The sequence below is a fragment of the Cydia pomonella genome, chromosome 21 (genome assembly GCF_033807575.1).
Source record: "Cydia pomonella isolate Wapato2018A chromosome 21, ilCydPomo1, whole genome shotgun sequence".
NCBI lineage: Eukaryota > Metazoa > Arthropoda > Insecta > Lepidoptera > Tortricidae > Cydia > Cydia pomonella.
The window spans coordinates 3,375,763-3,400,641 of record NC_084723.1 but is presented as its reverse complement, the minus strand read 5'-3'; the positions used below and the strand labels follow the sequence as shown (position 1 = coordinate 3,400,641).

The 24,879-nt window shown below is 36.9% G+C and overlaps 3 protein-coding genes across 10 annotated transcripts in view; 2 read left to right on the top strand and 1 right to left on the bottom strand.

The window, feature by feature from the left end:
• Positions 1-11,677, top strand: part of LOC133529761 (cGMP-specific 3',5'-cyclic phosphodiesterase-like) — a 209,006-nt gene extending 197,329 nt beyond the window's left edge. For 3 of the 8 annotated variants that reach the window (XR_009801207.1, XR_009801203.1, XR_009801206.1), the window contains 5 exons: positions 524-683; positions 1,561-1,781; positions 2,474-2,648; positions 4,481-5,313; positions 6,248-11,677. Coding sequence is in view for 2 of the 8 variants with exons in the window: in XM_061867562.1 (XP_061723546.1) it covers positions 524-683; positions 1,561-1,781; positions 2,474-2,648; positions 4,481-4,616 (692 nt within the window). In the remaining 6 variants the exon portion in view is untranslated. Of the gene's footprint in view, positions 1-523; positions 684-1,560; positions 1,782-2,473; positions 2,649-4,470; positions 5,314-6,247 lie in introns of all 8 variants that reach the window. The other 5 variants (XR_009801204.1, XR_009801205.1, XR_009801209.1 and 2 more) reach the window with 5 other exon arrangements.
• An 894-nt stretch (positions 11,678-12,571) lies between these two features.
• On the top strand, positions 12,572-20,474 carry LOC133529762 (cytosolic beta-glucosidase-like). Its single transcript, XM_061867564.1, has 7 exons — positions 12,572-12,745; positions 13,701-13,821; positions 15,281-15,393; positions 16,500-17,170; positions 17,710-18,012; positions 18,604-18,851; positions 20,280-20,474. Exons 2-7 carry the CDS (start codon positions 13,793-13,795, stop codon positions 20,443-20,445), a joined length of 1,530 nt encoding a protein of 509 aa, XP_061723548.1. The 5' UTR covers positions 12,572-12,745; positions 13,701-13,792; the 3' UTR covers positions 20,446-20,474.
• Positions 20,475-22,637: 2,163 nt separating this feature from the next.
• Positions 22,638-24,545, bottom strand: LOC133529614 (protein SHQ1 homolog). Its single transcript, XM_061867369.1, has one exon. It carries the CDS (start codon positions 24,287-24,289, stop codon positions 22,886-22,888), a length of 1,404 nt encoding a protein of 467 aa, XP_061723353.1. The 5' UTR covers positions 24,290-24,545; the 3' UTR covers positions 22,638-22,885.
• Between the last annotated feature and the right edge of the window lie 334 nt (positions 24,546-24,879).

The following is a 24,879-nucleotide window of genomic DNA, read 5'->3' as shown; positions in this document are numbered from 1 at the left end:
TATATGGCCTGACGTTTTACGTTCGTGGTCACAGGCAGATACGCGAGGAATTGTATCAACATCTTGCTTTAAAACTATGAACAAAAATCGTTTTGGTTTAAATCAATATAAAGAGTGTTAGTACCAGTTTCAAACTCATATTTACTTCAAGGATTGTGACGGTATTGAAAAATGGTATTTAAACCCATAACCTAATATAATAACCGGTATTGAGTTGCGTCGGTACGTCGCTTTTGTTTGACATGATGAGGAATGCAACTATAACTAACTAGTATCTCTGTATTTTTTAGATTTTTAGTTGATAGAAGATATAAAAATATGATAAAATAAGACCCTAAACTAAATGATTTCCTAATTCTTTCTGTTTAGTCCAATGGTTTATTGGTAGAGAATAATTTATAGCAAATGCTAAATATCGTACCGTCTAACCGTGAAGAAATTTCACCAAAAATAAGTCCAAGAAATTACGCGATTGAAATAATATCATCTACACTGTAATTGATTTCAATAAAACATTTCACAGTACTATGCGGCATGATGATGACAGCCTGCGACGTGTCAGCCATCGCCAAGCCGTGGGAAGTCCAACATAAGGTCGCCAAGCTGGTCGCTGACGAGTTCTTCGACCAGGGGGATTTGGAGAAGTTACAGCTCAACCAGCAGCCCATTGCTATGATGGACAGGTACTTTAACTTCTTCATAGAAACATAGACGAGGAATGGCTAAAGCTTTACTTCATCAACCATCGCTGAACCTTGCTCTCAAGGCATACACTACAGCATAAGGTCGCCAAGCTAGTCAGTGACGAGTTCTTCGACCAGGGGTGGATTAAACTTCTACACGTACACGAAGAAAACAGGCATACCGCCTCGTTAAGAATGAGCTGCGACTTCATGGCAAGCCGACTTCGCACGCACACATACTCCCTCTACTCTGGACACTTAACAACTTTGAACCAATGATACCGAAATAGGATTGTGTGTGCGCGTAGAAATACAAAAAAATCGGCATGTGTGTCTTTAAGTCCGTGGTATTTTAAGTCCATGCATTATTAGCATTGTATCAAGCAGGGCTCGGAACCGGTTTATTTTTAAATCCCGAAATAGCCCAATATTTTTAATTATTTTATACTCTTTACGTAGGACTGGATCATGTATTTAGGTAACAACTTCGCATTATTAGATAGTCCCATTAAAAATGAAATAATAAACCAAAGAACGAAAAAGAACATAATAATACCGGTATTTTTTGTATGAAAAAAAAAGCGGTTCCGAGCCTTGGTATCAAGTATGAATGTTTGTGATATAGTACTATTTGGAGATCGAAGAATATTGTTTTTTTTTTTATTAGTTACACGCCTTACGGGGTTAACTGGGAGCAGGGTGATAAGTCTCGGTGACTAAGCTTAAAGAGCGGCGGTCTGGTATCCCAGTGTCGAGTGTTCGAGTCTCGCTTGTGGCAATGTGGCCAAAGGATTCATCCATTATTCTCTTTTTACCCTTTTATAATGTCTATTGGAGGGTAAATATTAAATCTCCCAAATTTTCCTTCATTTTCCAGAGAAAAGAAAGACGAGCTGCCCCAAATGCAAGTAGGCTTCATCGACATGATCTGCCTGCCGCTATACAGGGTGCTCTCAGACACGTTCCCCTGGATCCAGCCCCTGTACACAGGCACCCTGGACAACCGGAACCGCTGGCAGGACCTGGCGGAGAAGGTGGAGATGGGGCTCACGTGGATCGACCATGACACTATTGATAAACCTATTGAAGAGTTTACTGGTAGGTTTTAAACGGAAATAGATGTTATACATGTGTCAAAATACGTTGTAAATTTTTTTAACATATCATTTCAGAATACTTAACTACACGTTTTTTACTAAATGTCATTAAAAATAAAACTACAATCATATAACTGACACGAAACATATTTTATTCAAAATATTATCCCTTGGCTTTGGTATATAACCGCAAAGCTTTGTTAAAATTATCAATAATATGCACTTTAAAAATAATGAATTTGGGGGCCATAGATACTAATACTATAAAAAGTAAAATAGGCTAGACTGGAACCAAAGTCTTCCCTGCCATAACTTAAAATGAAATTAGGCATTAAATTCGCAAAGCCCTTTTGTTTGAACTCAAGACTTCCAATTTCGAAGCCTTACGGCCACCTCACTCTAGCGTCTCCCGAGCCTCGGCGTCTAGTCAACTCCATGGCCGCTGCTCGACGCAACGTTGGCGTCACTGCGCAGCGACGCCATTGTCCATAGCGCTGACTAGACGCCGACGCTCAGAAGACGCCAGTGTTCTGGCCCTTATTATTTAGCAATATTCCATGTTTGAAATAGAGCGATCATGGCTTACCAGAAAGTTGCTATATTAAAAATTTTGACTGGAATCTTTTAAACTACGAGTATTTGTCTTGTAAACAATGTATCCTTTATCCTGATTGCACAATGTAATTTTTCCAGCATCCAGCGAACCAATCAAAGACGTGGAATTTACTGTGACCACGTTAAACTGCGCTAAGACCGCTGCCGAAACGTCCATGGCGGTGGCCAAACCTATAAAGACCCCCTTTCACTCTTTAAGGAGGGGGAAAACTGGGAACTTTACGTCTAGGTCGGCGAGAAGCAAACTTACTAGGTTAGTACTATAAGCACAGATCAGATAATGAATAATCTCGCTCGTTTCTTCCTAGAACGTGCGGAATGAGGAATGACTTGCCTCCTGAGGTATTTCCTTTACGCTTCGACATGGGATTCTTCAAGAAGCGGGTTTTTAGGGTTCTCAAGGGTCGGCAACGCTTAAGTGGCTCCTATGGTGTTGCTTATGTCCATGGGCGACGATGACCGCTTCCCATCAGGCGGCTCGTCTGCTCATTTGCTGACTATGCTAACATTAAAAAAAATAGAATCAGGCGTTACTTTGCGGAAATCCATACTAATTAAAACAAAAAATATTACTTTGCTAATCCGCGACAAAATAATGTGCTAGTCAAAGTGCTAACCCGTTATACTTACTTGCGTATTTTTACAAAAAAAAATACGAATGTAAGTACAACTTGCGTATTTTTACAAAAAAAAAAACGCAAGTAAGGATAAGGGGTTAGCACTGATTTTCGATGCCACATCACCGTATATCAAGTTAGAATAGTAATATGGATAAGTACGCCTTTAATCGCGAAACGTTTTTTTAATGTATATAACATATTTATATATAAGTAATATACGACATTAAATAAGCAGTGTCTCAAGGGCCAATTTTAGATATACGCTAGTTATAGTAATATTAGTAATGCTCTGTATATATCCATTATGAATTTATATTGTTATTGTAAATAAAGAATACTTATGAGAAAAAAATAAGCAGTTATTGAGGTCATTCACTCCGAGTGGCAAACAAAGTCCAACACCCCGATAACTGATTATAAGTCAGATTTGTAAGACGGTATACATCGTAACAGGTAGATATGCCTAGTAGTAATAATCAGTTTTATGAGTGTTGCTCCACGTTACACATACTTTCTTTATTAATCACTTCTCAGTTAATTTTGCATAACTACAGGTAGGTACGCCTCTTGTAACCAAGGCTCGGAACCGGTTTTAAAAATAGCGGTAAATGCCGGTTTATTTTAGGTTTTCTCCGAATTTTTATAAGAACGTGAACGTTTTAAGAACTTTATTGTAACATATATAAACCGGTTTATTCGACAACAAAGACGCCCACATAGGAAGAAACCGGTTTTTATTGTTCTTAACCGGTGAAAAGGACAAGAACGTTATGTGTTTATCCTTTTCACCGGTTATATAAATGTTTTCATAAAAACCGGTTTAAAAATAACGGTTTTACGAACAAAACCGAAATTAAAAAGTTTTGCGCCAATACCGGTTTAGAAATTTAACCGGTTTTCTAGCCTGGCATATAACGGCTACAGATGTAGTGTATAATCCTTTACTTACCATCGTATTTTCTCGGAAACGTTCGTATTTGTCATGCTACTTCAGTCAAACTCAGTATTTTTTGTACTGAGACTGACTGAAATATAGGAAAATACGTTCGTGCATTTCTGTGAAATAAGATGGTAAAAGATTATGCACTACATTTGTACTATGTCGAAATTTTAAAATTGGCACATCATTTTAACTATAAGCTCATCCTTGAGCTTGACTTGTGTTGTGAGTGATCACTGAGTACTACCTGCTCAGACACCGATATGTATAATATATAAATACATAAAAAAAAAACAACCAAATAAATGTCCTTATTTAACCCATTAAGACCATCGTCTTCATAGGCAGGGTCCCTACCCACTAAGCTAATAAAGCGGTCTTCAAATCGGAGATCGGTCGGTTATATCTAAGTTCAATTTGTTAAATTTATTTTAAATAAGGCATTTTTATAGTTTTTAAATATTTTCTGTTATTTACTTACCTCAAACAGTTGTAAAATCAAAGTGAAACCAAAGCCTCTTGCAGATCAATGTACGCGGCGCCCAGCTACCGGGAGGAGAGATCAAGCATAAAGAGGCCGGAGAGCCAGCCGCCGGTGCCAGAAGAGCCGGAGCAGACAAGCAAGATTAAGCATGAAGGGCGCTTGTGCCATATGTTGTGACGTTTAAGTTTTAACTGGTAAGTCTCTGCAATATCCCTACAAATATTATATAGAGGAAAGCTACCCGTCAGTGCAAGAAGAGCCGGAGCAGGCAAGCAAGATTAAGCATAAAGGGCGCTTGTGCCATATGTTGTGACGTTTAAGTTTTAACTGGTAAGTCTCTGCAATATCCCTACAAATATTATATAGAGAAAAACTACCCGTCAGTGCAAGAAGAGCCGGAGCAGGCAAGCAAGATTAAGCATAAAGGGCGCTTGTGCCATATGTTGTGACGTTTAAGTTTTAACTGGTAAGTCTCTGCAATATCCCTACAAATATTATATAGAGGAAAGCTACCCGTCGGTGCAAGAAGAGCCGGAGCAGGCAAGCAAGATTAAGCATAAAGGGCGCTTGTGCCAAATGTTGTGATGTTTAAGTTTTAACTGGTAAGTCTCTGCAATATCCCTACAAATATTATATAGAGAAAAACTACCCGTCAGTGCAAGAAGAGCCGGAGCAGGCAAGCAAGATTAAGCATAAAGGGCGCTTGTGCCATATGTTGTCACGTTTAAGTTTTAACTGGTAAGTCTCTGCAATATCCCTACAAATATTATATAGAGGAAAGCTACCCGTCGGTGCAAGAAGAGCCGGAGCAGACAAGCAAGATTAAACATAAAGGGCGTCTGTTTCATATGTTGTGACGTTTAAGTTTTAACTGGTAAGTCTCGGCAATATCCCTACAAATATTATATTGAGGAAAGCCACCCGTCAGTGCAAGAAGAGCCGGAGCAGACAAGCAACATTAAGAATAAAGGGCGCTTGTGCCGTTTAAGTTTTAACTGGTAAATCTCGGCAAAATCCCTACAAATATTATATAGAGGAAAGCCACCTGTCAGTGCAAGAGCCTGAGCAGACAAAAAAGATTAAACATAAAGGGCGTCTGTTTCATATGTTGTGACGTTTAAGTTAGACGACTAACTGGTAAGTCTGTCATATCATTCCCTACAAGTATTATAAATCAGCATCGGGAGGAGAAGTCAAGTATAAAGAGGCCGCAGAGCCAGCCGCTGGTATAAGAAGAGTCCGAGCAGACAAGCAAGATTAAACATAAAGGGCGCCTGTGCCGTATGTTGTGATGTTAAATTTTTAACTGGTAAATCTGTCATTCAATCTCTAAAATTATCAATCAGCTATACAAATGGAAGTAGTAGTTAAGCGTAGACAGGTAGGAGAGCCAGTCACCGTTTCAAGAGCCAGGGCAGACAAGCAAGACTAAGCATAAAGGTCATCTGTGCCGTTTAAATTTTAACTGGTAAGTTTCTGTCATAATCATATCAATCCCTAAGAGACAAAGCGCTGAAGCAGACAAGCAAGACTAAGCATAAAGGGCCGTTTGTGTCACATGTCATATTGTGACGGTTAGGTTTTAGCTCGTAAGGTTTAACCGCCGCTGCAGGAGCTGGAGCAACTTGTGCACCCCGAATGACCGATGTGATGTGATGTGTGATGTGATGTGATGATGTGTGTCCGTGTTGGGAGGACAAAACGTCTTTATTCAAGTTAAAACTAATGTTTAGCCACGAAACTTATAAAACATGACTGTGCTGATATTTTTTTCTCTTGTGATAAATCGCAATTTTTATTTTCAACAGGAGCAGCCAGAGTAGCACCGAGAAGCCGGATCGAGTGAAGCCGTCCAAATCGATCGATTGAACTGAAACCGATAAGGGGTTATTATGTACACCTATCCTTTTCTGCTACCTTGCTCTTAAGAGAGACAGAGAAATCCTTACCCTGTGTTCTCAGTGTCATGGAAAGGATAGATGTAATTACCCCAATAGGTACCTACTCTGCGATCCAGTTACGACAAAATGTCGTTTAGATGCAATTCTGTACAATTCTACTAAGAATAAGTGTATTCTTATAAGAAAATGCTATCTACTGAGTACGAAATTCTTGCGGTTATTCCTGTTTTATTAAAGCTGTGCAATTATTTTATACAATAATAAGTCTTTTTCTCACCAATTACATTAAATCGGAACGAGAAAATGAACGGATGAATTGATTTAGCTGAAATAATACTTGAAAACGTGTTATAAAACATTGGAATAGCTGCAAAGGTATTTCATAAATCTTAGAAATTCAACTACTTGAACAGTACTACTTTTAGTGAATAATATTTGGGATTGTGGATTAAGTATTTAGTTTGTTGATTCTTATAGCTTTAATTTGAACTATTTCAGTTACCAAGTTTCAGCGCTTACCAAAAATATTTATATAAGAAACTATGGCATAATTGCCTTAGTTATTTATAATTTATTATACAACTTATTAGTCTTATTACCATTATATTTATTAAGCTAGTATTTACTTTATTGGACGAAATAATATCACAAGCCGAAAATTATTAATATTATAATCTTTATTTCGGACCAAGGAAAATTATTTTCTTGACCCTTATAACGCCAAAAACTTGGAGGATTTAATAACTGGAGATGCCTTATCTGTAATTTTCTGTACAAAACAGCCGATTTTTGCGGGGGAGGGGCACGTCAAATGCAGATAAGGCTATTTGTACGTAACGAACAAATAGCCATGTCAGATATACGTCAGTCCGTAAAATACATATGACCATTGGCCGAGGTTTTCGACGAAGGGGTAACATCTTAAAGGTGACTCCAGAGGGTCTACCACGAATCCCGTTCGACGTGTTGCCTCCATGTTACACTTGCGTACGAATGTACAGGTGCGACAGAGAGGCAACAAGTCGAACGTGGTTCACGGTAAGCCCGTAGTTGTTAAATCCTCTAAAACCAAAGACATCAACAGACACGCACGGTGACAGATTTATAACCTTTGGACATTACGATAAGGTTTAATACGTTATATAGTGGCATACGTGGCATTCAAGAGGTTAATTCTAGATAGTTTTCAATTAAACTTTTTATTTAATAAGTTATTTGATTATATCTTTATTATAGTAGGAGATACGTTATAAGGAATATCTACCCTCATCTGTGATTTGTGATAAGAAGTGATAGATAATATTCACATTGACACATGGAAAATAGGTTGCCTAGTAAAATAGCGTACGGATATTTTTTTTACGTACTTTTTGTTATTTAATCGTGTATAACGTCAAATCAAACCTTATTTTATATATAATCTAACTGTAATATAAATAATAATAAATGATAATAATTCAGCCTATATAAGTCCCACTGCTGGGCACAGGCCTCCTCATGTGCGAGAGGGCTCGGGCTATAGTCCCCACGCTAGCCCAATGCGGATTAGGGACTTCACATACACCTTTGAATTTCTTCGCAGATGTATGCAGGTTTCCTCACGATGTTTACCTTCACCGAAAAGCTAGTGGTAAATATCAAATGACACTGAACTGAAACTGAAATATGCCTTATTAAAAAGTTAGTCCAGTCCATGGTATGGTAGTTGCCTAGATTAACCGATTTTTATCTAAAATCTAGGCAACCATAGACTACACCAACTTTTTAATACGGCAACCTAGTTAAATTATTAACTAAGCTTTCATGCAATATAATATACGATTAAATAACAACGATAAAAGTAAAAAAAAAAAACTTTCCGTACGCAATTAACTTGGCAACCTATTCACAATGTGTCAATGTGAATATTATCTATGTGAATATTTCCTATCACAAATAAATAACAGATGAGGATAGATATTCCTCATAACGTATCTTAGACTATTACTTTTTAACTACGGCAACTTTCGAATGAATGCCTTAGAAAAATATTAGTGTAGTAATAGTAACACCATTTTGGTGTTCGTTTTCTTGTAAATCGAATAGGTAAATGTTTATCTTATTGATGTATTATTTACATAGACTGTGATCTAGCATTACTTCGCGAAATTCTATTTTAAAACTTCGTACTGTAGGTTGTGTCAAACGTTGTAGCAATCTAACTTAGAGGTCTCGGTATTGTAAATAAACTTTGTCTTCATGAGCGATTTCCATTTTTTTATACAAAAATCATTTTTCTCTATCTTACTCAAAATTCGATGTTGACAGCAAGGCTCGGAACCGGTTTTAAAAATAGCGGTAAATATCGCTTTTACTCCGAACTTTCATAAAAATGCGAACGTTTTAAGAACTTTATTGTACTTAACCTAAATAAACCGGTTTATTCGACGAGCGACGAGACGACCGGCCGGCATGGAGGTGTGCCGCGTAAACCAAAGCACCGACTTAGAAAAAAACATTTTTTTTTTTGTATTAAACCGGTTAATCTGACAAGAACTTTATGAAAATGTTCTCCTAAAAACCGGTTGAAAAATAACGGTTTTACGAACGAATCCTAAATTAAAAGGTTTTGCGCCAAATACATATGAAATTTAACCGGTTTTCGAGCCTTGGTTGAGAGTAGAAAACTCCTAGAATTTTTCAAGGACCTAATCAAAAAAAAATTGTAATCACTGTATAAAAAAAACCATATTTTCTTAATGGATGATACAATTTTCAAGAAAACAAATTTATGTAAAAAAAATGGAGAAATCTCAAAAGCATGCAACTTGAAAACTTTTAAAATAGAATATTCGTATCTTGGCCTGATACCGTGATGTATCGGATGTTTTAGAATAAAATATTTACTAATAGATTATAAGAGATTTTTACGAGAATAATTATTGTGACTTCGATCAATTACTTTTCAAATAAGATATTAGTTTATTGCTGTTGACATTAATTGTTTGAAGCTGAAAGTATTATGATGCTAGTCGATGTTTCGTTTTCCAAGGAACATTACGTCCATTTGCTTATGAAGCTACCATGTGCAATATTTCTATTTTTATGGTGGGTAGGATAGAACAATTTTTAAATCCGTAGCCTAGAACAGTTTAATATTGTACCGTATGTTGACTGCCAGTATACCACAGAATTAGACGATTATTTTCCCTTTAGACTGTTAGTAGTGATTTTATATTACAATATCTAGCGATGTATAATTGAGACTCAGTTTCATATACCTGCCGAAGCAAAAATTTGATTATCTTCATTTCATAAAACACATTCAGAACACTATTTTAATTCATCATTTATTCAGCAAAATTAGAACTACGTACATTTTAATTTTCCTGCATTTGAATAGCATTAAGTTGAGTCAAGACGGGTCAATTTTCCGCCAATCTGATTAAATTTCGCGATCCAATCGGTACCCCTAGTGTAAATAAATTCGATTTCGAAACGTGACGTACGCGTTTGCGTTAAGTCTCATTTTGTATAGGATTTTGAGTTTCCAAAACGTCCCGCTTGGCGCGCTCTTTCTAAATCCAATACAAAATGAGACTAAACGCAAACGCGTACGTCACGTTTCGAAATCGAATTTATTTACACTAGGAGTACAGGTCAAATAAAGTGGAGGTGCGGACGTAAGAATACCAATTGATGACTATAGTATTTGTGTTTGTTGTATCGCGTACATTTTTTAATTTAAAGCCCTCAAATATCACTTTTAAACTCAAATTGGTGATTAAATTGGGGATTGACGCCAAATTTATTTTCTTATCAAATCGATTGATTAGGTTATCCCGTCTGGACTCCACTTTACGTAGGTATATAAATTCATATGAAATAATGTGACAGAAGAATTCAGACAGCACTTAATTCAAATGCGAAATAGACAATTACATACCTATATTCGTAAGAATAATGATTAATATTATATTCTAACTGAACTATGTTTATAATATTAATAATTATTCTCTAAGTACCTGTGTATAATATTATTAACAATTACATTTTTGAATTTTTATTGTAATAGGTAGATCGAATGATACGAGGTGTGATTAAATAAACGTTTTAATATTAGATAAATGTGTCTTAAACTTTTAGATGGAAACAAAATTATTTGTATCATATTATGGACTATTATGACAAGTACTCTGTTTTGACGTTGAAAGTTATATTTTTTATAAGTCTTCAATATTTCTGTGAAATGTACAGCAACGAAGTTGTATTTTAATTTAAAAACGTTATGTTACCAAAAATATTATTTATACTAACGTTATTTATTTGTAAAAACTTTTAATTACTTGGGCTTTTGAAAAAAAACTTGTTTATTTTTTGTCAAAATACTTATCTAACAAGGCAGTAATTTTTCAATTTTAAATTTATTCTAAGCATAATAGTTCGCAGCCGTTTCTGCTTGTTAAAAATTAATTTTAAATACCTAACATTTAAAATTGCAGAAACGATCAATGTGATCGCGGCCCTTTGTCGCTTGTCATAAGATATGACAGGTTATTCGAATACAGATACAAGCAAATCTCGTCCTTACGGCAAGCGACAAAGTGGGACCTTTTGCCGGCCGTGGTCACAAATATAGAACATGACGTAGGTATGTACATACCTATAATTTACAACATCATTATACTTATTTTGAAAAAAAAATGAAACATTCCACTTAGGGTCCCACTGATTATCAGTTCGCCGGACGATATCGGCCTGTCAGTTCGCAAAAGCTGACTAATCGCGAATATCTGACAGGCCGATATCGTCCGGCGAACTGGTAATCAGTGGACCCCTTAAAGTAATAATTATGTTATTGTTAAAATAAGTGATATCTAATTGCGATAACATGCAAATTAATTTCATAGCATGTTTTCTTACGTTATCCATCCGTTTCATACACGGAATGTAAAGATCGTTCCAAAGAAACATTGTATTGAAATCTTCCAAACACTACACGAAATTGTTTCTTTTACTTACTTACTCCGTTGGCTCAGCGACCCAAAATGAGACTTGGCCTCCGACACAAGACAGCGCCACTTTTCTCGGTCCTGTGCGACCTCTCGCCAATTGTCGACTCGAAGCTCGCGCAGATCCGCCTCCACCATGTCGCTCCAGCGATACCTAGGGCGTCCGATAGGACGTCCTCCTGCTAGGCGACCCAGGTACGCTCTTTTTACGTTCCGATCTTCGTCCATTCTCTCAAGGTGGCCCAACCAACGGAGTCTGTGGGCTTTACTTCCTCCCATGATGTTTCTTTTACTACAGTTATAAAAATACTGAATGTGTACACGAATTAAACGTATTGTGAACATACGTGGCATTTTCATTAGACATACCTATCGTAAGACGACCGATATTTGAAAACACTGATTTCGTGCCCCTTTTTCAAAAACCATGCTCATATTTTTACTTTTTTGTTTATTTACGCGAATTCGGGAAACTGTCATACAGTACCCCTAGTGTAAATTTGATCGACATCATAACGTGACGAACGCGTTTGCGTTAAGTCTCATTTAGTATAGGATTTTGAGTTTCCAAAACGTCCCGCTTGGCGCGCTCTTTCTAAATCCAATACAAAATTAGACTAAACGCAAACGCGTATGTCACGTTTCGAAATCGAATTTATTTACACTAGGGGTACTATCATCATCGGCCGCGTCAAGTATAGTGTGCAAATCCGTCAAGCACGGGCTTACCTTCAAATTAAGGGGCTGTCAACACCCAATGTCCTTGAAATTGATGTTACTTAAACAGTTTTTTAAGAAAGACTATTTGTTTTAGGAAAGTAAGAAAAATATATGTTAATATTAATTATATTTCAAAGACCGTGGTCGTTCTCGATACATGATTGAACGAAATCGGCTCGATAGAAAATAATTGCAAATATTGGTCTTAAAATCACAATTAAACGGTTCTATGTCTTTATTGTTTTGACTTATGGGTCTGCAATTAAAATTACAATTTCAAAACATTTATATCTAAACCGCTAACGAGTAAAATATTACACTAATAATCCACTTTTTTTTTTATTTAAATAATTTTCTTATTATTCCCTTGCCCAGGCCCAGTAACATGCGACAGTGCTATCTCATTTACTCCGATACAAATAGACAGTGTGCGCGCTTTAGGTATTAACAGCCTCTTAATAAACAAGACCAAGTGCGGTTAGTTCAAAAAACTCGCGCAGCTAGAAAACGTTGATGTCAATTTTAGCCAGTCTGTCTCCGAGAACACGGCAACCAAGCCGTCCTCGGAACGTTGGAAGTAATTTAAAAGCTTAAACATACGCAATTTAAATGATATAATAATGAGTGAAAATCTTGAAAGTGTAATTCGGAGTTTATTCGCAATTTAATCCGTTTTCGTAGTTTAATTTCATGAGTAAGTACTCATCACTAACCTAACCTAACTTTCGCGGTAAACGAAAACAATATAATTTTAGATCACAGATTAAAAATATTTTTTTTTGTGTTTTTAAAATTTGTCAGTCCGTAAACTAGTTATGTAAAAGTTGTTTAGGTTATGTCTACGCCACTACTACGGCAAATAAAAAAATAAATGTTTTAATCACAATATAATAATATAATTGTGTGTTATGACTTATGTATAATGGTAAAACTTGCCAACCTCTCACAAGTTGACAGTAAGACAATAAAGAAAAAAAACTGAGTGAGAATAAAGAAAAAAACTGCATAAATAATACACAAATAATAAAAACCGGCCAAGTGCGTGTCGGGCCACGTATAAAGGAGGGTTATGTACCTTTATATAATACAAAAACCCCTTCAAGCAAAAGAGCGTATCTTTACGGCACTTACGTTGTTTTCATAGGAAGACTAGTTTTTTTAACTCGTTAATTTCTCAACCAATCGTACCTATTCAAAAAATTTTTTGTTGAAAGTATTTATTCCGTTTTCGCCATTTTCGACGAAACCCTAAAAACTGGCCAAGCATTCAGACTTAAGATTTAAAAATGTTAGTGTACGGAACCCTCGGGCCGCGAGTCCTACTCGCGTTTGGCTAGTTCTATTGTTTTAATTTTTCTATTCCTTATCTACTTCTATTGAATATAAAATATACACTGTCAGTTTAAAGATACATAATTAATTAAAAATTATTATGCTATGAATATATCAACTTTTGGGGCAGAGGCTTGGCGGTCGTGTTAAACCTATTTTAGTACCAATTATACAATTAATCTAGACATCGAGATACTTAATTAAATACTTATATCATTTTAAACTCATTACAGAAACACCTTTTCTTAATTACGTCAATTTGTGTATTGTCTTCAGATAGGTAGGTATTGATAATCATTTATTTTACGATTAAACAGTTGGATGATGGAATACAAATTGTGTGGATATACGTGTGAGAAGTTGTAAATAAGTTAGCGCTCAATTATACTCGTGTAAACATATTTCAAAGATGTTGGTCCCAATTGTTTTAACACTATGGTAAGTACATTTTTTTTACAATGCTGAGCCCGGATAGGGTTGCCATCCGTCCGGGTTTCCCCGGATTTGTCCTAGTTTAGAGGGCGTCCGGGGAGCGTCCGGGGAGGGCTTCCTTTGTAGTCCAGGTTTAAAAATTTAAAGTCTTAGGCCGCCCGCGACACACGCACAGCCTGTTTAAAAAAACCTGTTGACATGTCCGGGTTCTGGACTCTAAAATCCGGGGTTTTCACGCGTCTTGTCCTGGTTTTCAAATTTTCGAGATGGCAACCCTAAGCCCGGAAAATGCAATCTTTGTAGTCTATAGTTTGTTTTTTCAGCATTAGAAAGAAGATAAGGGATTTTTACGTTTTTTTTTTATTGAAAAACTCTTTTGAAAAGTAAGTCACGCCAAATATGTTACAATTATAAATCATATAAGTACGATCATTTACATTGTGTTGCTTTCATAAATACAAATAATCACTGATTTAAAAGTGTTTTTCAATAAAAAGATATCAAGTTTTTTTTTAATGCTAAAAATAAAACTATAGAAAATCTTACCAATTATCGCGCATAAATTCGATATCGTCACAGGTACTAATTTAACTTTTCTATCCCATAAAAATTAAGAAAATTGGTTTAACAAATGCCCAAAATTTCAGTAGGTAGGTACATACAGCCCAACATTACGTCAGGATCGATTTTAAACGATATGGCCCGGTAATAAACCTGGAACAAATAAACAACTTTTGTTTTTCTGCGTGTGTTCAGTTTTTACAAGCTTTCATTTAACTTGCCCTGTTAGTATATAGTCACGTCTGAAAATATCGATACGAAAAATGTGCCAAAAATATGTATACACTACCTTAATATATGGGAAATAAAGTCGTGTATACATATTTTTGGCACTTTTTTCGTAGCGATATTTTCAGACGTGACCGTACCTAGGTCAAATCTTGAAAGCTAAATTTGACCCACTTCCCAATTTCCGATTGAGCTGTAATTTTGCACACATGTAAATCGGATGACAATGCAATATTATTATGACATGGAGCTGATCTGATGATGGAGACAGGTGGCCATGGGAACTCTAATAAAACACTGAAAGAAATGTTTGCATAACTGTAACAAAATTTTGGTTACTGTTTACACAAAAATTGGGACTTGCGAACTATGTGTTATATGTTACAAAACCGTGTTTGGCTATCAGTGTTCAGGTACTGGGTATACACTACAAAATAAGTTTGTAAATTTATGCAAAGTTTATTTTCTTATAACCGTAGTTTAGTTATTTAGTAAAGTTACAAAACCAGTTCGGCTATCTATTTTTTTCAGTGAACAACGCAAACTATTTGTGTTTGGGGTTGAAAGAATTGTCTCGATGGGTATTAGTTGTCTGTGGAAAGAAAAGTATAGTCAGCGATAAAAACTTGTACCAAAAATTATTTTTTTGCAAAAAATATTTCTTCTGTTACTGCAGCGCTATTACGCGAATCAAAGGCAATGCCAGCATTGAAAGGAAGTTTCCGAGCAACTTCTTACTTGGCGCAGCGACATCTGCTTATCAGATCGAAGGAGGTTGGAATGCCGATGGTAAGAACTTTCCTGGTTATTTATTTGTAGAGCTATTTACCAGTGGCGGATCGTTCAAAGAACTCGATTCCCACCGGCTTGTCTAATTTCAACCCGTTGAGTACTGTCACAATCGGTTCATGGAGAAAAGGAAAGCAAAATTAGCTACGGGTTCCCTACGAATATTTGTGACGCGCCGCCACTGCTATTTACCTACCTACTTAGAGAATCCAGAGAAACCCGTTTTTTCTCCAAACTTGTTTTACTTACTATTTTTTAGGGTTCCGTGCCCAAAGGGTAAAACGGGACCCTATTACTAAGAATCCGCTGTCCGTCAGTCACCAGGCTGTATCTCATGAACTGTGATAGCTAGACAGTTAAATTTTTCACAGATGATGTATTCCTGTTGCCGCTATAACAAATACTAATAAGTATGGAACCCTCGGTGGGCGAGTCTGACTCGCATTTTTTTTATTTTATATGTTTTTACTTGGGAGCGGTATCAATATGATACTAAAAATGAATTCGGCATCCCTGATTTATACGAAAACGATACCAAACTTGACCTGGCAGTTTAACTGATGTATGTTATTTTTTTTAATGTTAATAATTTAGATATACATATAATAATAATAAAAAACATGTACTTAATTGTTTTTATTATTTTGACTATATGGTGAGAGTTTCTAGTCCGATTAATCGATCTAACAGGAAAAAAAGGCCAGGTAGACCGATCACTCGAACTAAGGGGAATGCGAATCCATGCAGGCCGATTAGTCGATCTAACTGGGATTAAAAAGACCAAGTAGACCGATTACTCGGGCGGAGTGGAATTGCGATTCCTTATAGTCCGATAGACGAACCAACGTGAAAAATAAATCCACGTCGTCCGACTAGTCGGACAAAGCAGTTGGACTACGTGGCCACAGGGAAAAATCTTGGTGGCACCACTACTTAAATCCATCCTTGGGTCCTAAGGATTGGTCCTGCCAAAGGAAATCTTTGGTTCACGAAACGCCGTGTTTCATAAGGTATAACGCCCACGATTACGTTACATGTTTATTACGTAGGTAATCTCCGACTAATCACCAGTGACAGCGACAAAACACATTTTTCTGTGCTTACAGGAAAAGGCGAGTCAGATTGGGACTACCATCTTCACAAGCAACCAGATATAGTACAAGATTTCACCAACGGAGACTTCGCAGCTGATTCCTACCACCTTTACGAACGGGACGTAGAAATCCTTAAAGAATTAGGTGCAAAAGCATACCGATTTTCAATATCATGGACTAGAATCCTTCCTGACGGCACCACTAACTTTATAAACCCCCATGGCATAGGGTATTATGGTAGACTTATCGATCTATTGCTAGCAAATAATATACTGCCTTTAGTGACCTTGTATCATTGGGATTTGCCAATAGCTTTCAGTAATAATGGAGGTTGGTTAAATGAAACTACTGCAGATAGATTCGGCGAATACGCTAGAATAGTTTTTAATGCTTTTGGGAACAAAGTAAAGCATTGGATCACAGTGAACGAACCATCTATACATTGCTCTTTTATGTACGAATATGGTATTCATCCCCCGTTGAATAAATCCCCAGGGGTAGGGTTTTATGAATGTGGAAGGAATTTGCTTCTAGCTCATGCCAAAGCGTATCACATTTATGATATGGAATTCAGGAAAATTCAACGGGGAAAAGTGGGTTTGTCTTTGGATGCAGAGTGGCCTATAGCGTCCAGCGGTTCAAAGGATGACTTGGAGGCCGTTAAAGACTATTTGGCTTTTAACGTGAGTATCTATCTTGTAAATGTTACAGATCCTTTGCAGGCGCTTAATAGGCATCTAATGCCCTTGGTTACACCAAGCGACCACGTCGCGTTCGTTAGATATTGACTAGGCTATTTGTGTACCAGTGGTGCCCCATGCCTGTACCTGCCTATGCCTTTGTATAACAGAAGCAGCGTAATTCGTTGTTCGGTATGTTGTTTAGGTAGGTAGATTTGGAATGCATGTACTGAGGGTAGGCTTGGTGAAAATAAATCAGTTCTCTTTGAGTTAGCATATGGATTGTTTCATTGTACTTTTCCTACACATTACACGGTATAACTTAAGATGTTGTTCCTTAAGCGATAATTTCGTTTAAAATAATAAGGTATATAGCAATAATAAAATTATTGAAACTTATTTTCAGAGTAATTTGCCTGTTTTAGGTACCTCTTAATGACATGCATACACATGGCGCTAATGTCAGGTCTTTCCATGCGCGTCCTTGACAGTCAAAAAGGTTAATGCATAATGTAGAAATCTTACTAAGTTCCTCCTTGCAGGTCGGACAATATATGGACCCAATCTTCAAAGGCGATTACCCTGAAAGACTGGTCAACCGCATAGCCGCTGCAAGCAGAAGGCAAGGTTTTACCAAATCTCGTCTGCAGGCCTTCACAGACAAACAAAAGGCCTACATCAATGGAACAGCTGACTTCATCGGTATCAATCATTACTTCAGTCTATACGTGTACAGAAATGCGTCAGTGAGAGGGATGTACGAAGTACCCTCTTTCCTTGATGACACGGGTTTAGGTACTTTTCAAGATCCAACGTGGCCGCAAAGTGCCTTTACACGTATGAGGGTGAGCAATACTTTTCACACTTCTTGCAGTCAGCATCCGTTTCAAATTAGAAGCATTTATAGTTACGTATTCGACATTTGCACAATTTTTTTTGGCTTGTCTGTTTATCGTGTATTATTATTAATTAGTACCTATCATCTTAAAGCCGCTTGTGTTCTTAAAAAACCGTACCATTATCTATAAAAATGGTAAAACAAAATACGTTTTATTGTATGGGAGGCCCCTTAAATATTTATTTGATTCTGATTTTGATAGCGGCAACGGAAATACATCATCTGTGAAAATTTCAACCGTCTAACCATCACGGTTCATAAGATACAACCTGGTGACAGACGGACGGACGGACGGGCGGACAGACAGGGGAGTCTTAGTAATAGGGTCCCGTTTTACCCTTTGGGCACGGAACCCTAAAAACTAACTATTTTTACTATAAATACAATAAGTTGACAAATAAATTCGGAATTAAAACAAACCTTACGTTAAGCCCTAGATGAAAATCTTACCGTTTTTATGGAATGCTCCATTACTGAAAGAATCGTCTCAATCTGGTCTAATCTAAATCCCATAAATAAAACATTTTACCTATTACAGGAATACGCACCAGGCCTCTACTCCCTACTGATGTATCTAAAAGACACGTATCACAATCCCGTGGTCTACGTCACTGAAAACGGTTTCCCCACAACGCCTGCTGAGGATCTCAACGACGGGAAGAAAGCTAATTATTTAAGGGCGTATTTGAAAGCAGTGCTGGATGCAAAAGCTAATGGGTCTAACTGTCAAGGATACTTCTTTTGGTCGCTGGTAGACGGCTTGGAATGGGCGAGTGGATTACAGAAGTAAGTTGTTCAAGTTTTGGAGTGTTGCAAATATTATAATTTGAAAGTGTTTCTTGATATGTGGCATTATTTTATTTGAGCTCAATAAAATAATGCCACATAATGGGTGAATGGGTAAATAAAACAACGATTGGGGGGTTTTGCTAGGGTCGGCAACGCGCATGTGACTCCTCTGGAGTTGCAGGCGTACATAGGCTACGCAGATTGCTTACCATCAGGCGGACCGTATGCTTGTTTGCCACCGACGTAGTATAAAAAAAAAATCTATGAAAAGGGACCTTATTGTCGATGACGCTTACGCAGCACTGCGTCGCGCAGCGTTGTATTTGTATCGGAGCATCGTTTATGAGTTTTATGACGGCGGAAGCGCCATAGACATTAAGGTCCTTTTTCGTAGATAACGTCACATATGATCCTAACAGGCAGAAGTTCTTTATAGCACGCGTAAAACAGTAAGTACGCGTGACCTCCGCTTTACCTTTCCATTTTCGAAAAACCTTTCCACAGAAACTAAAAAACGCCACCAACATACCGGAGAAGTGTGAGTCGGACTCGCCCACCGAGGGTTCTGTACAAATTTGCAGATTCACTCACGGAATTTAATTATTAGGCCGTTTAGGGTTCACTTTACAATGGAAATGTCATAGCGTTAGCGTCAATAGACAACCAAATTAAAGTATGTGATCGTACACATAAGTCTACAAAAAGATTTGGTCGCCCAAATGTATAGTTTTTAGGTTTTTCCCTGTACTTGTAGTAGGTATAAGACGATATTACTTGCCAAATTTCATAGTTCTAGGTCAACAGAAAGTACCCATAAATTTAGATTCCCTTAAGTATCGGTGTCGAAATATACGTTTTTTGCGGCATAAAACGGCCAAATCTTTTGTTTACATCAACTTAGAAATTTGATGTTTTCACAGCTTCCGGTTTCTGTTTTTTCCTTTTGAGGTACGGTAGGTAGGTAACCCTAAAAACGCGTCCGCGTAAAACTTATCGGAATGCACTAATAAGAGTAATAAGTATAATGTAACCGTGCGCGCCTGTGGACGTCTTTAGCGGTCAAAGGGTTAAGTGTTGAGCTATGTAAGATCTATCCAACCGATTCCAACTTATTGTTAGTGCAGGCAGTGAGGCGACGGCGACACTCCTTTCGGGCATTCTCGGCTCAGCATTGCTCGGATTATTAGGGCAGCAATTATTAGGGTTGGCACAACTTGACGTCGCTTTGCGTGCACGACCACAGATAAAATAATGATTTGAATGTTGACAACCCTAAATAGCCGAAAGGGATAGTGTCGTAAATTAGACAGGACAGCATGATTCGTCCCTGAATCGCTGTCAAACTTCGGTTTTGTAGGAAGTTTCATTTCTGTAGTACTATTATTTATTCTATGGTGCAGATACTAAATTGCTCAACATTTTCAGGTACAGATTCGGACTATACCAGGTGGATTTCAACGACCCAAGCAGAAAGCGGACCGCGAGGAAATCAGCTCTGGTCTACAAGGAGATCATACGCACTGGAACCATCGACTTTGACTATAATCCGGACCCTTACGGAGACAGAGATAAATGCTTTAAGAATACATAAATTCATTATATAAGAAACTTTTGAACTTACTAGTTGTCTATTATTACAATTCCTTTTAGTTTTATTAATGTTTTAATAAATAATAGTAATGTTTTAACTCCTACAAATCAAAGAGAGACCCCACGCTAGCGTCTCTTAAACGTCAGCATCTAATCAATTGTATGGCTGCTGCTTGACGTAACGTTGGTGCAACTGTGCAGCGACATCATTTTCCATAGTGACGCTCACAAGACTGTAATGGGGTGGCTCTAAGGCGGTTTTCACATTGGATGCGGAGCCACACGTTGCTCCTACGTCGATGTCTCACATTCAAAATATTCGCGTTTTGAACATATTTAAAACTTTTCATCGGGTAGGTAGGTAGGTAGATATCTGGGACATCAGTTATCCGCAACTACGACCAGTGAAACCTGCGTCGAAACGTCAGAAATAAAGATAAAATAAATTCGCGATAGACCCAGTTTTAAATATGTTTTAAAATGCGTCGCTGTCTCGCGACTACCAAACCATACTAAACACCATACTAAATATATGGTGTACCGAACTATTTGGCTACTTTGGTTGCTACGAAGTATTTGACACTGATTGTACACCAGAGGGCCTACCGCGAACCACGTTCGACGTGTTGCCTCCCTATCACACTTACGTACGAATTTACAAGAGCGACAGAGAGGCAACACGTCGAACGTGGTTCGCGGTAGGTACTCAGAGCGGCGTACAGATCCTTATCAGCGTAATAACCGCATGTGTAACTTTTAGCAACTAAATCATAATTATACCTAGTATACCTCCCTAACGTTAATTTATCTTTATCTATTTATTTATTCCCACAAAAAGGGAACCATTAAGAGCTCGTTCCCACTTGTCGGATTTAGGATCTGGATTTTAATGGGATGTCCCAGTGGCAGAACATTCTATAAGAAGGTATACACACTTGCCTGACACCGATTTGCCTACATCTGGGACATCCGATTAAAATCCGGGCCCGACATCCGACAAGTGGGAACCACCTCTACGTAAAGGTCCTTATTAGCGTGATGGTAAATAATATAGTTCCAGGAAAACGATTTTTTTCGATTTAAACATTTATTTTCCATAGTACATTCGATTATACTACGCCTACGATTAATAACAGCACATAAGTAGTTGTATTAAGTAAATTTACAGAAAATATTCATAGGTTTTTACAATTGAGTAGGTATATATAATAGTTTTGTAAATAGTGTGTATTATTATTTAAATCAATGTTGTAGCTAGAACCCTAAATGGCTCAAACAATTACGGAGCGTGACTGTACATGTATTTTTCATCACACTTGCTTGAAAAAAATCTTATTTCATGCAGGTGTACTGAAGGACAAAGGCCTATTTTGTGCCCGGGGGAGTTATGGATTGTGAAAAAAAAAGCTGTAAGCCCCTAGGGAGTTATAGCTTTTTTTTATTATGCCACTTATTTATACAAACCACGTAGCATAAATGAGTTTAACTTTTAACTGACATTTATAATTAAATATTTTTGTTTATGTTTAAAATTAAATAATTTGATTGATTTAACAGCCGTTTAAAATATTTTTACATAATTTTCAATCGTGGCTGAATGCCGAATTGGTCTTTGCCCTCGATGCTAACCTGTCAAGAAATTACAAAATGGCGGACGAATGTTTGATATGTCACCGTATTTAAGAATTATTTCGTTTAAAATTTAGTTTTTTCTTCGCAAGTGTGATGAAAAACATTGTGTGTAACTCCGGGGGTAAGAATATTGCAAACTCGGGTCTTTAATTCACCCTCGTATCCAAAATTTCACTTACCCCCCTCGTTGCACAATTTACTATTAATTATATTTAGATATCAGTATAGGACACTTTTAAACATATATGGGAAGAAAATGAACTAATTTAGCTGATGTTTGACATCAATTCAAGATACAAAAATATAGAAACATATTTTCAAATGTTTGTAGTATAAAAACGTAGTGCACCAATACTTCTAGCATTGACTGGTAGAGAATGCCTCTCTGCAGTGAAAGTGCCTTTTGTATGTAAAGGTTTAGTTTTGTGATTTTTTTTTATCTGTTTTTTATCGATGCTTTGGAGTTTCTAGGAAAAAAAATGTTACAATACTATAATTTTGGTTCAAAAGTAATAGTTTTGTATGAGAGTCATTAGGCAACATCAAAATTTTAGGCCCATATCAGTTTTTGGTAAATATTTTTATTGCTTAAAAAAAAAATATATATTGTCTTACTATAACACTGAAACATTATGCACCTTAACAATTATTTGTGTTTTCAAGGACTATGTAAAATATTCACTATGGCAAATGTCTCTAAACAACTTTCCTACATTCGGTATCCCTTCACTGTATCTTATCTATTCAGTCTTTTGTAGGGCAAGGCCTTAAAGGCCTTGGCCGTATAACTCCTAGGAGTCGAAGTAGAGTCAGGACGGATCATCATCAGAGTCCAGGTCCGATGGATTCTCAGAGGAGTCACTGCTGCTCGAGTCAGATGATGATGATGATGATGAGTCACTGTCATCGTCACTTCCATCATCGTAATTTTCATTATTTTTGTTCAAGCCTAGTAATGACATAGATGCCATGCGTATTGCCATCTCATTCTCCAATACATCTATCTCATCCTGCTGGACCATGTGTGCTGCTGCCTCTAACTCTTTTAGCTCCAGACCTAAGTCACGTTTCATTATTTCAACATTAACTATGTTATTGAATAGCTCCGTAAACTCCTCGCTCCTACATTTTTGTAGAAATACCAAATAATCCTTTATGTATAGTTGGTTTAATATGTAACGGGCATCATTACTATTGTTAAACATTTGGTGAATTTCAATCATACATTTGATTATAAATTTCTTACCCTTACGGAATAGTGACACAAGATCGTTTTTCACTTTATTGCAAAGTTCAAAGTTTCTGAAAATTGGGAAGATGAGTGCCCTTCTGTAGCAAGCTATTAACACTTGCTTCATTTCGTTAAATGAGCAAAACCAGCTTAAGGTTGATGATAGCTTATTTATAGTCCAGCTTGACTCAACATTACTGTCATTCATAGTTGTCCTTTTGTCGTAACAATAACCATACAAAATATCAACTAGTCCAAGCAAAACCTGCCTGTGCTCATTTTTATTGAACAGATAGTGCTTATTTGGCAATTCCTTAAGAATAGCTACTTCTTGTTCATTGAAGTCGGCATCTGTATCAAAATCTGGATTATTCCAATACAATTTCCCTGTTAAATACGGACCAATCAGTTCTTCATCAAAGAAATCTGCTAAATAATGGTCAGATGAAAATTTACCATCTTCATATTCTACTCGTAAACCATTTCGCTCATCTTTAGGCACAGTTTCAGGGTTTTTAAGCTCAAATATTTGAGGAAACTCACTACCAATTTCATGAAATTCAGTAGTTATTTTATCTGCAAAACCATATGCGTAATTGTTGCCATTATCATGATCGACACTATCATCAATTGTGATGCCATCCTCCTCAAGAACTTCCACTAAATCAGGATTAAGGTCAGGAATGTCTCTAGGAGCAAGTAAACTAGTAATCATGTCTAAATTCTCGAAATTTTCACCGGGATTTTCTTTGTCAAACGTGAGAAGAAAATCTCCCGAATCGCAAGTGTACGAGCCTTTGGAGTGGTCATTTTCGATGATCCTGCCAGGGAGACGAAGGCGCAAGAAGTAAGGGCTGGATACGAATAGAAAATTCTCACCATCGACGTCGATTTCCGTGTCTCCAATGTTTGTATATGGTGCATGCACGGTGATATACACGTGGTTGTCATCCTGTGTTAATTTGAACCGTGGAGTCAACATTTTAGTGACGATAAATTAAGTTATGGGTTTAGTTTAGTATCTACTTTTATTTCACAATATTCAGATTCACACGCATATTTGGTATTTCGTTATACGTAAACCGAGACCACCGAGTCGATGGTCGCACTTCAATGCTTTTTTTTGACAGAATTTAGGAATGACATTGACGTTTGAAGTTATTGATCTTCGTAATCAGTAATAAAACAAATAAGATGTAAAGTTCATCTAACCAACATAACGGATTGAAAACCTTGCTTGCTTGGAAACCTTGTTTAACTTTAACCCTCCCTCCTATTTGCTTTTTTGGATCAGGTTAGAGAAACTAGAGATAAAATACAAACATAATTTAATTAGTCATTGCATTATTTTATTGTGATAATGATAATATTTTCAAAATTAAACAAAAAATATAAATAAGGTTGCGTCATGTTGCCGTATCTGCATCAATCTTATACATCGTACTGTAATAATGTGGGAAGGTCTTCCCAGGCGATTAGCGTTTAGTTTCTTTATTGTAAGAAAATGTCAAACTAAAAGTGACGAAATGCCGAAAAACTAAAAACAGAAACAAACAACTTGACAATCCCACA

Bases quoted from the DNA above. Each gene is read 5' to 3' on its own strand.
- LOC133529762 (XM_061867564.1), top strand. From the start codon at position 13,793: ATGTTGGTCCCAATTGTTTTAACACTATG. The intron at 13,822-15,280 runs GTAAGTACATTT...CTGTTACTGCAG, and splicing joins CCAATTGTTTTAACACTATG to CGCTATTACGCGAATCAAAG. The intron at 15,394-16,499 runs GTAAGAACTTTC...CTGTGCTTACAG, and splicing joins AGGAGGTTGGAATGCCGATG to GAAAAGGCGAGTCAGATTGG.
- LOC133529614 (XM_061867369.1), bottom strand. From the start codon at position 24,289: ATGTTGACTCCACGGTTCAAATTAACACAGGATGACAACCACGTGTAT.